Consider the following 12,291-nt stretch of genomic DNA (forward strand, 5'->3'; position numbering starts at 1 on the left):
TCTCATGATAGCAATATTCATCCCTCAAACCTTGTGAATGCTTCTGTTTCATGAAAGAATTAACTGGTATTTTAATAGAAGTGCTGACAATATAAATACTCCTTGAGACACTTTGTCTCCAGATGGTTTCTCAGCAGAAGTTCTCTGATTCCCCACACTTCCAAAACAGGGATATAAACCTCCTGACATAACAGAGAGTGAGTCAGTCCCACAAGTACAAAAAGAAATCTTCCCTATCATCAGATTATTCTGCAGTGTCTTCTGAAGAGACTTCTTGCATCTTCACTGAAGCAATAGATGCTGTCCACTGCTGAGGTAAACCAGCACATTTGGTGGACTCATGCCAAACATAGTCCTTCCATTGCTGAATGTTGTGAGAAGAGCTCCTTCTGGTTTAATGTCTTCTCAAGGCCTTTATTTTTTCTGACCCTGCTGGAGTTAAGTCTGGAGTGTAACACCATGTGATGAGATATCACAGCAGATTCCACTTGCAAGATATGCCAAAAAAAATTATCTTTCTTTATCATCTTCATCAGTTTACCTGCTGTCACCATTCTTAAAAAAGAGCCTGGCACTTCACCACCACATGGCCAGAACAGCAAAGTTCTCCCTGATGTATCTGAGGGGACATCACAGAGATGGCCCTTTCCTTCACGTGGAAAGACACCAAAACACATGCAAATGGGAAAAAACAGTTGTCCTATCCTCTTTCCAAGGACTCTGTTCAAAGCCCATTGGAGCCCTTGCAAGTATCTCCAAAGTTTGGCTGCACCTTGAGTAACTTCACCGTGTGCAGTATGACAATGTTCTACAGGCAGTACCGTTTCCTGGACACATTGCCAGATACTCATCCACAGGTACGGACTTCAGTGCATAAAGGCTTAAGGAGCAAAGTCCGTAGGGATTTCATCATATAAAGTTTTCTGCTCCAAAGTTTTTATGGGCTAAAGTTTTATATCCTTAAAGTCTTTAGCCCATAAAAATCCAAGAGGATAATAAAACAAATAGCATCTATGTCCAGGGTCTTATGTCCAGGGTATTATGCTCTTGGGTAATAATAATACCTTCAGTAGCAGTATTGACCAGAAACTGCAGATCTATTTTTTTTTTCCCTTTGGCTGACATTTTGCCATTACTGCCCTCTGAGCTAGTCAGTATTTGCATGCGGTACAGAGCAGCCATGGGTACACGGTAATGCAAAGACATTATAGGTGTGACTTTGAACTGGTCTTGAGGGTGACAGAGGCAAAAGTGAAGTTTGCAGACAAATACCAGTAAAAATATTCCCCAAATCCTGCAGAGTACAGACCTTGTCTGGCCCAACCACTCAAAGTTTCATCTCACTGCCTCACTCCATATATTTTATGTCTGAAATGTATGGATGCACCCAAAATCGCATTCACACACTCATATTCATCCAGATTAGCAAATGGCTGCCAAACTAGCCAGAATACCCAACAAAACAAAGGAACAAGAGAGGACTTGTCAATAAAACACCAAACTAATCCCATTCTGATAATTTCTGCAATCTGGGAGATCCATACACTTTGTTAAAGATATATATAGAGATATATATTATCACAGAATCATCGAATCATTTAGGTTGGTAAAGACTTTTAAGACCATCACTAAAGCATGGTCCTTAGTGCCATGTACACACATCTCCTCTCATCTTTTTCTGATCACCTCTGTTAAACTTTTGTTATTATTGTCTCTATTAACCCCATTCATGCTTTTGCCGAGACAAAATAACTAAGTCTTACAGCTTTTCCAGTTTCCAGAAAGGACTGTCCATGTCAGGAAGACTAAATCTTTGTTAGCAACAGACACAGCCAAAGCAGAGCTCAATGTGGTCTTACAGAAACCCCAACCCAGGAGGAATCACAGCTGAACCTCACTTGCACTGATCGATAGAAAGCACCAAGTTTCCAGGCTGGTGGCTCCTCCAGGGAGCTCCAACACCAGTTCATTGGGGTCCACTGAGTGTGAAATCCATGTCCCTGCATAAAGCCAGCACAATGCATCATTTGAGTCATTTTTAAGGGATGACAAGGTTCATAAGCTTCGTGTTGCCCTCCGCACAGGAGTGAATTTTACTCTTAATGCAAATGGTGTTTGAATGCAATATTTTAAGACTAATATTCCGTATAGACACAGTGTTTGATTCATGCCAACCCAAGGGGTAATATGAATGCTTAGTATTGTTTAACCAGCTCCCAAGGACTGAATAAAACCCTCAGATGAAAGATGTGACCTTCAGAGAGCATAGAATCACTTTTTCTTTTCATCTAAAAGATAATTTATCTAATACTTTTCTCCTCATTGAAGACATAGGCTTGCTGCTCTGAAAACTGTTTACAAATGTTCTTTCTCCATTAAATTGATTTTCTGAGTATAGATAGGCAGTGTTTTCTGGAACTAATTTAAATTCTCTTCTAATTAATATTCAAGACCAAAATATGTTATCTTTGCATGACTGTGCAATTATTAAAGGCAAAATATCATCTGTGAAAGTAATTATTTTCCTTTCGTTTTTGTTTTTTTTTTTTTTCTTTAACTAGCCATTAACCAACATGAAACATATCATTTCTTTCACTTTAGGCTATGATTGAAGAAGCCATCACTAGAGAAGAATCTTTTTCGGTCATGTACACACCATTTGTGACAAAAGTCAAGGTTGACAAAACTGACAAGATAAAGGACACATTTGCTAAAAAGCACCCTGACTATGTGGAGCACATATATACAGGTAAGAGCAGATTTCATATGCTGTTAAGCACTGCATACTGTTTGCCTGTGTGTGGCTGACTTAAAAGGAGCTTGAGAGAGTCTGGAGCTTGAGTCTTTAAATGTCTGCACTTCTGTGGGGGAAAATTAACTTCTGAGATTTGCTGTATGATTGTACATGATTTAGGTAATCAAATCAGTACTTAGGCAAAGCACAGACTTTACACTGTAAATCCCCACGAAGACTATTTTTATCCACGAAGCCTCGTGTTCCAGTTGTTGAATTTCATTATTGCAAGAGCTCTTTTGTTCAGAGGCACTTTTGCAGTGTCTTGTGGCAACAGTGAGGCCCAGGTTCGTTCCCATCTCTCTGGCTTCCCATCAGTAACTGGCCCCGAAGCAGGCCCTTTGTTTTCCAAAAATATCCACCTTTCTGTGAGCACTAGTGGAGGGATTGTCACCTTTGGGAGTGTTTCAGCTGCAGGGATGGGAATAGGTTTCCTTTGGGCTGTTGAAGACAAATAGTATCCAGCGTTAACATGGGCTTCGAGGGGCCTTTTGTCTCCCGGAGGACTGAAGTCAAGTAGCATCTCCTGGAGTAAACAGACATTTAAATTCTGGTGACCACAGCTTTATTTCAAGAGGAATGGGCATGACATTTCACCAGAGAAGAGGCAGGGGGATAAAAGGCATTTCCTACACTGTTAACCTGGTGACTTGGAACACAGTTTACTCTGATAAAACTTGGCTCAGTTGGTGGTTGAGAAACATACGAGGAAATGTACATTTCCCAGGTCAAATTCTGGGTGGTCTCTGTCTTCATCACACCAACGAGACCTGTAGCTCACTCCTCGTGGCCGCTTCCCGTGGGGCGGTTCGAAGAGCTGCCATATGCCAGCTCCCCACGAGAATTACAGCAGGGTCGGAGCCAACAGCAGCACCTGCTGAGCCCACCACTCTGCGGGAGAATACGGCTTCCAGAACAGCACACATTGCACCTCTGGGGAGAAACAGAACATCTGTCTGAATTCAAGTGGGAACTAGGGAAACCAAGTTTTTAACACAAAGCTGCAAATATTTAACACGAGTAAACTTGGCTTGTTCATTTCATTTTCCTTTAGAAAACCAGTATAAAACTAGATCATGTTTTGCAAGTTGCAGAGCACCCATGCATTGGTTTTCTGGCAGTAATTTGGGGATTTTTTGAAGAGGAAAAATGGGACTTATTTATCGTGGAAGTTGTAAAGTCCCTGTCTACCGTTTACTTGCTGATGTGACTTTGTGGAGAGTTTCCAGGGACAAAAGTATTGGCTTTAAAGGGAGCATAAAATAAAACTCCCTGAATCTGATTTGAAAAAAAGATAAATTCAGATTTCACATAACTCCCTCAATTTATAGCAAGGGTGAGACTTTCAAAAGCACATAAGCAGCAAAAGCGTGCAAGTGTTGCACTGAAATTCAGTTGTGTTCATAAATTACAGGATGTTTCTGAAAGTGTCACCAGGCATTTTCTCACTCCTAACCAAGAAAGAAAAGGTGGAAAGAATGAAAGGATGAAAGGGCTTGGTCCTATAGCACTTCAATCAATTATAAAACAGATTGAATAGAGCCAGGTCTGCACTCAAGGGTGTTCGTTTACAAAAATCGGTAGGTTAAAAGAATTGCTTCAATCCTATGCAAGTTTCTCTGAGTGCAGGCACTGGAATCACTAGTTTCTAGGAATTAAATGGGATAGCCAAGATCATAATTGCGTATATTGTGTTTCTGCTTCTAAGCAATACAAAAGAAAAAAAAAAAAAAAGAAAGAAAGAAAGAAAAAAAAAAAATGGGTGTCAGGGTTCTGAGACTGCAGTGTGTGGGAGGTGCTGACTGAGAGCCCCAGAGGCTGCCACACAGTTTTCATGATGGTCCTCATGCGGGCAGGAGTCTCCTGACCTCCCTCTTCTGGGTCCTGGAAACCCTCTCAGAGAGAACTTTTCTTGGCCTCAACACTGAGGTAACTTACAAGGGTATTACCTGAAGTCAACTGAAGTAGTAGTGGTTTCTCAGCTTATCTATCCAGACCTATCCCAAAACCACGTCACCCACCAAAAAACAACAACAACAACAACAAAACAAAATAAACAACTCACAAGGAACAAGTTGTACCCATTGTAGGTGTTGTACTACCAAGCATTCAATCTGCAGGTCCATATCTCACATAGGTGAAATTACAAGTATGAGCTAATCCCCATTTTAACAGTGGGTTTGAAATACCAGGCACATCACGAACATGTTATTTTAAATAACCTTCCCATTCCGTAGCAATCACTCATCCAACTTTAGTCCACATTCTGCTATAATGCAAGGACTGAATTGATTTCAAAGTTTTCCTTATTGCCAAGGAAGAGAAGCAGACACACATTTAAATACAAGCGCACAATGCAGTTTGTTTCAAAATTGAGAATCCATCAGAAGCCGAGCATGCTGCAAGGGAAATATCAGGTCCACTCGCTTTGATTTATGTACAAGTAAGTCCAGGGAGCTCTGAAGGGGGTTCTCCATTTGTCACTGTGACCGCGCAGCCTGGCATCTTAAAAGCAGAGCTCACTGAAAACAGAGCACTCCTTTGTGAAAAGTGACACTGACATTCAATCTAGGTTTATTTTTTGCAGGGGAAGGAGAGGAAGGAAAGGGCTGGTCTAGTTCCCCAAGCAAAGCTGGTTTATGCAATTTCTCTGAGCATCTGTCTTCACTCAGGTCAGGGCAGCCAGATACGCTGGCTTTTCAGCAGGGGCATCAGAAACTTTGGACGAGCCACAGCACAAATATAGCCTGGGACTATGGTGGTGGTGATGGTAAAAGCCCACAGCTGTAGAAAATCAAACGTCATAAACTCGGGGAACTTCAGCTTGTTTCACAGTTTAAAAAAAAAAAAGGATCTTACATTCATGAAGAGTTGAATTATTAATGCATTGGATGATCAGCACTGAAAAGAGTAATAACAGAAAGAACCTGTCTTATCCAATGTATCAGCAAAATTTAAGCTGCTGATGGAACAGGTTGCAAAGTCCAGAATTTCAAAACCCACTGACAGCTGGATAGGTTTTTTTGGTCACCTTTGTTTTGGCAATCTTTTTGGATTACATTTCATTCCTTCTTAGACTTCCTGTATCTTCCTCCAAAAAAAAAGGTAGCATCTATTGCAACTGAAAAGAAATATAACAGCAGAAATTATTTTCATTTTCATATTCCAGATCCTTATGGACTTCATATTTTGCCACAGACAACTGAGTGGTCTTCTCCTCCTCCCCAGCAGTACTTACTGACTCTGGGCTTCAGAAACAAACACATTGGAAAAATATTGGAAAAGCTGTCAAGTAGAAAACTGCCAATCTTTTCAGGTACGCCAACTTGCTTAATAGATGTGATAGCTCAGGGGTGACCTCCTCAATCCTTGCTGAATGAGGGGGACCAGAGATCTCTCAGGACCCATTTATCTGTGCCTAAATCTCTGACTCCATCAGAATCCTCTAGTTTACCCACCATCCTGATAGATCCTCTATGCAAAATGTACATGAAAAAACAGTGCACAGTTTGTGATTTCATTTCTTAGACCGGAAAGCACCTTTCAGTCCTATCACTGAAGAAGAATCAAGAAGACATTGGGAGACCATTGGGAAAAAGATCGTGCCAGTCATGGATTTTATAAGAAGCACCAAATTAACAGTGGGTATAAACTTCACTTAATGTTTTCTCATGTGTGTGGCAGCAGAAGTCAGTGTGCATGTGAAAGATGTTTGCTTTTTGGTGGGTAGGTCATTTTGCTCATACTCCAGAAATGCTCAGCTAATTGTGCTAGGAATAGAGATCAGTTGGGTTTTAGGTACTTTTTAAAAGAAGCCGTAATTGTTTAAGTGTACCCAGTTTAAAATCACTTTGCATACAATTTTCTCAAACCCTTATGGCCTATTATATCCCTACTTCACATAACCACCAAAACTACTCTGTATATTTAATACCCATAATACTCTACACTTATCACAAGGCTCTCCATCAAGAGTTAATAATTGCTACTTGAAGTATTTCTAGTGATTTAGATCCTGATCCCTATGTAGTAAAGTATGTGAAATAACCTTCAAATCTGTTGCAAACATATTGAAGGTATATTAGTTAATTCTAGTCCATACTTTCTGCAATAATGTACACAGCTTTTTAGCACCATGGCTTTTGATTAGCACAAAAGGTCAAAAATCAAATTTGCATGTAGACTAGACTGTTTTAATTCAATTCTTAAATTATTCTCCTGAAAATAAGTGGAAGAAGCCTCTCCTCCCCAGATTGTAAATGCTAATGTTAATGCTTTTTCCCTAGCAATAACAGTTTTTTTAGTTTTCTGTATGTTGAAGGAATCGGAGCCATTTCCTCATCAGGGGTGTCTTAGCAAATCACAGGATTTATATTCTTAGGCTTTGATACCAGATAGGAGGTTGACAAAAACTGCTACTTAGCAACTCCTAGCAAGGAAGAAACATTAGCTAGATATTTGGGGGATCTATGTCTCCTTTATTCTCGGAGAGCAGCTGCTGAAACAGTAAGTGCTTGAACTCACAGGCTTAGTGGGAGGTAAAGGTGCTTAGTGCTTTGCCAAAATGGGCACTCATAAAGCATCTTCTTCAGTCTGAGGCAGGTGGAGCAGGCTGAGGGCACACATCCACTAGGAATCACACAGGTGCTTCTTTCTTATTCTTTCCTGAAGCCATGCGATGCTTCCCTTGGATGACCAAAAACCCGGGTTATTGATGTGCAGGCTGGTAGGAAAAGCATCTTTGGGAAAGTGAAATATCTGCTATAGCCATGTGCATTGCACTTCAACATCTAGAAAGCTAGAAGAATGCAAAAATAGTGGAATGGATACTGGGTACAGAATAAAACCCTGGTCTTTATCAAAGCTCCTGTAAAACTCCAGGGTTTGTTTGTCTATTTGTGTGGTTTATGACCCCACAGTTCTTTCTTTTGGTATAATGTAGAGCTTTCAGATATGAGGTGCCAGTCTCTAAAGAATATCAGGAAGAGAAAAAATCTGAAAAGTGATATGTTTTAGATTCCCTAAAACTATCCTATTCTATAAATGAATTTGGAGGAACAGGACCACATGGTTTGAACAGAGACACATGGTATCTGGCATCCAGGGTATAGGGAAAAGAAAAACTTTCGTAAGAGATGAGAGCAGAGAGGTATGCTGGGATTGCTCAAGCCAGTCCCCACTAGCTGTATAAATTTACACTGCTCCTACACAGTAATATTTTCTACCAGCTCTGGACGCCACCTCAGACATCTAAATATTCTTGCTGAAAACAGAAGAAGGTTCCCAAAAATACAGGGTGAAATCCCAGCACCACAAGCCAGCAGAAAGCTTGCCTTCTTTTCAAGGAGGTCAGCATAGCAGCCAGGTGGTTCGGGCAAGGTCTGCCCAAGGCAGAACAGGGTAATAGGTCTGAACCGTGCTCCAACAGATTTATAACCAGTCACCAGGGCACCAGCATGGGAGCTTGGAGAGAGAAGAGAAAAACCCCAAGACAGAAAAGATCATCACTGAGTTAGAACAAACAGCTGCCAATTCCACATCCATTATTGGTAGGACCATATTCACTATTCCTTTAGTTTTCGTAGCACTGAAATAGTCTGGGCAAGACAGAACCTCTGACCCAAAGAGTAAAACGACAAAGCGAATTATACCTGATAATGCAGATAGGCACAAAGCCAGAACTGCTCTGCTACTGGTGATTAAAATCTCTTTATGGACCTGGCAGAGATTTAGCCACTTTTGCTTCCTTGAGAGTATTCCAAAATTTTCTTCAAGCTAGAAATATGATTCCACCAGCTATCCGTCACACAAAATAAATTTAAAACTTCTGCAAGACAAACCTCAGATACAGGGATTAGTATTACAATTTACTTTAAGACAATAAGGGAATGTGTTTATTTTTAATATTCCTTTCTACCCTCTTCTTCATTTGCAAATGTGCAATCCAAAATGCTTGTCCTAATCAGATATTTTTTTTCACAGAAGCATCTCAGAGCTGAAGCAGAGTTTATTAAGCAATGGCAACACACTTAATATAAGTCAGTTCTGCCACCTCAGTTTTGCAGCTACACAGCTTACAGTTAATTATATGATTTGTACACGCGCCACTGTTGGTAGGACATGAAGCTAATGATTAAAAAAAGCAGAGCATTTTTCACTTGCCCTCTCATCTTCATAAAGAACAGCCAGTCCCATTTAACTCAAAAGGACATTTATGTATTGCAAAACAAGGGCAGTGAGAGAGGACACAGCAGTCTGGCCCCTGTGTACTGTCTGCTGCGGGTGGTAAAACCCCACAAGCCTCAAGTGTCCAGAAACACAGGCCATGGCAGAAAGGTTATTTTATTTGCCTTAAAAAAAAGGTATCAGTCAGACTTTCAGCTACTGTTATTGCAACCAAGATTACCAGTGATGACAAGTAGTTATTCTATCAAGTGATTTCACTGGGGTAATTTCTGCTGCTTTGTGCGCACCGAGTTTGCCTTTCTCCTCCTGTAGTCCCGTGTCGGTGGCACATGATGCTACTTTACAGGAGAAACAGTGGCCAGAGGGGCTTATTAGACTGCTCATCTCATAAAGGTGAGCAAAACCTACCATATGATTCACAGCATGATGCGTACACTTACAGATCTCACTGTTTTGATGTCTATTTTTTAATAGAAGGAAAGTGTTTACTACATTCAGATTTCAGCATACATATTTTCTGGAGCATACCAAGGGCATTAAAGAAACATGATGATGGATTTTCCTGCTTGTTATTGCAATACACTACCAAGCTGTTTTCAAGGCAGAACCTCATTCAGATTTTGAGCTGAAAAGTAGCACTAAAGATGCCACAATCGTCAAGAACTACTGAGACACCCCAGACCTTTGCAAAGTGGTGCAGTTAAAGATGATAGTTAGGCATGCCACATGTGTTGGATATGACAGATGTTGCTTTAAATCTAGGCTGACCAGCCACTTCGCTTTGCTTTTTCTTTACCATTCCTGGTACTCAGGAATTCGACTTTATAAATAGAAGTGGCATAAGCGATGACTCCTTTTTTTAAGAACAGATTAAAGCAAAAAGGTGGAGCTACCATCCCAAAATTCTCAGTACATGAAGGGACACGTTATTAAATGAGCCAACTCTTTCTCACTGAAGTCTCCATTTAAGTTTGCTCTTTACTTAACCTTCACTGCACCTTCCTGAGCTGGTTTCAGCTTCATCTGATTGCTTGGCCACTTTATTATGTTTTTACTTCAGCTTAGTAGCCCCTTGAATTCTGCTATACTTCATGTAATTCTCATCATGTGGTTCAGTTCCCTGTGGAATTTTTTCTCCTGATAGCAGTTATTTACTGTCTCTTTCTACATTTTTCATTGTCACTGAAAGACCACCACTGACAATGTTCAACTTTCTCTAATACCCCTTTTTTAAAACAACACAAAAACAAAAATTGATGTTCGTTATTTATTTATTTACTTCCAACCTAATATAAACTTAAATAGTATCACTATGTCCACAGAGTGCCTGTTGGCACAGGTGCCCAGTTTGTTTCCTATAGCTATGTGATGTACTCTCATATTTTTCTGGGGAGTCAAGTAAGGAAAAAATGTTTTCTTTTTGCTTTTACTTTCTTAATCATTGGAGAAGCCCCCAACAGACACATCAATGGTGAGAGAGGATCTCTACCTGCTTTCGCAGCTGATGACTCAATATGCTTATTTCTCGATGCTTACACAAAATGTTTTGGGTGGATTTCAAGAATAGCAGGGAAAAACCTTTTGCTGTATCTAAAATGTTGTTTGTCTATTTTACGTTGATAAGAGCCCTCTTTCTCTATCTCATTAACTGATTGCTTCTCCTTATTTTAATGTGCACAGCTGTCTCTGGAGACACAGCTATCTGGCTTTCACACACTGATGATTAGTCGGAGACAGGGCTCCATTTTCTTCCTTGCTCTATTGCTATACTAACTAGACTGTGTCAGACTTACAATTTCACATATCAGAGATCACAGAAATCCTTTTCCTTCCTAATGTATCCAACGACTGCTAGGTCAGACCCACAGAAAAGGACTTTTCAAGTGATAAAAATAGTTTGTATGCAAGTTGGTCTTGGTTTCCCCTCTTACAGACGGGTCAACAGAAGTTCATAAGAAGGTAGGACCGCAACGGCTCTCCTAGCTCCTCAAGTCAAATCACCTCCTATTATACATCCTTGTGTCACATAATATCCTGATCATAAATTGAGTAAAATCCACCTTAGAACTAGCTGGGCTTTCTTATATTTATATTCTTGCTGTAGCACACCGAAGACCTTCGACCTGAATTATAAGAAGCTTAATTGCCACCCCAGTATTACTTGTACCTATTTATACACAATAGTCCTTCTGTTATCATCATCTTTTATCCCCCCTTCCCTTTTCAGTTGTTTATTCTCTTTAGAATTTAGCCCTCCATTATGTTTATTGAGAAAAATAATAAGCTCTTGGCATTTTCATTAATAGACTAATCAAACCACACTTCTCTCAAAAGAGGTATCTTCTACCGTGCTGGCATCTCTGCTCCGTGATACTTGGGTTTAAATTAACCTCTCCAAACACAGCTGACTGGAGCTATCTGCAATACTGAAAGAACTGCTGACCAGAGCTCCTCTTCCCTGTGCAGCGTCTGGTGCTAATGGAAATTCATTGGCTCAGTTCTTCCTTTCTCAGTTGCTTTCATATCTGGACCTCATAGATTATAGCTGAATTCCTGACAGCAGTCTTCAAAGTATGGTCTTTTATTTTATATTACTTTACAATTATGCTATATATTATATTAAAAGGGATAAAAATGCTTCCATAAATAAAGGAAGAAGAGTATTGCTATTAAATACTTGAATTTTATATAAGAATGATGTTCTTAGTCATTTTGGTAATGATTTTTATAACCACTTGATGCTTTCCCGGTGCAAATTTCTGCAAAACCAAAATCAAGATCAGATCAAAAATTTGAGATTCTTTGTCAATTTGTGGAAAAATAAATTTAATTCAAAACTTTCCATTTGCCCTGCTCACTGTACAATGGGACCTAGAATCAGCTACCTGGGAACCAAAGCGTATGTAAATGGCAGCATCAACACACCACCATATGGTACTGCCAGAACAAAGGTCTGCTAAAAATACTAGAAGTGTTTTTGAAAATCTATGCCAATACTTGCAATTTCAGGCACTTAAATACATTCACAACCCTGATTAGATGAATGGAAATTTCACTCAGAATGGCTGAGCATTCAGATAAGCAATGGCTACATTTTGTCAAGAATCTAGGCCAAATTGCTTTTGAAAATCTCAGTAGGGTGCTCATTTGCATTTTTGGCATGAGAACACTTTTGAAAATATGGTAGTAGGGCTGCCATCCATCAAACGCTTCAGCAGGTGCTGAGATTTTATGCAAGCACTTGGCTGAGCTTCTCTATGCACATACTTAAAATTTACCATGTGCCTGGAGGATCAGAGACCACCTCTGCA

General features: G+C 40.0%; 1 protein-coding gene across 1 annotated transcript in view; it reads left to right on the top strand.

Annotated features, from left to right (window-relative positions):
- Positions 1 to 12,291, top strand: part of SPATA16 (spermatogenesis associated 16) — a 91,861-nt gene that overhangs the window by 63,305 nt on the left and 16,265 nt on the right. The window contains exons 6-8 of the mRNA XM_032193292.1: positions 2,602 to 2,749; positions 5,964 to 6,110; positions 6,323 to 6,435. Coding sequence (XP_032049183.1) covers positions 2,602 to 2,749; positions 5,964 to 6,110; positions 6,323 to 6,435 — 408 coding nt within the window. The remainder of the gene's footprint in view (positions 1 to 2,601; positions 2,750 to 5,963; positions 6,111 to 6,322; positions 6,436 to 12,291) is intronic.

The sequence above is a fragment of the Aythya fuligula genome, chromosome 9 (assembly GCF_009819795.1).
Source record: "Aythya fuligula isolate bAytFul2 chromosome 9, bAytFul2.pri, whole genome shotgun sequence".
NCBI lineage: Eukaryota > Metazoa > Chordata > Aves > Anseriformes > Anatidae > Aythya > Aythya fuligula.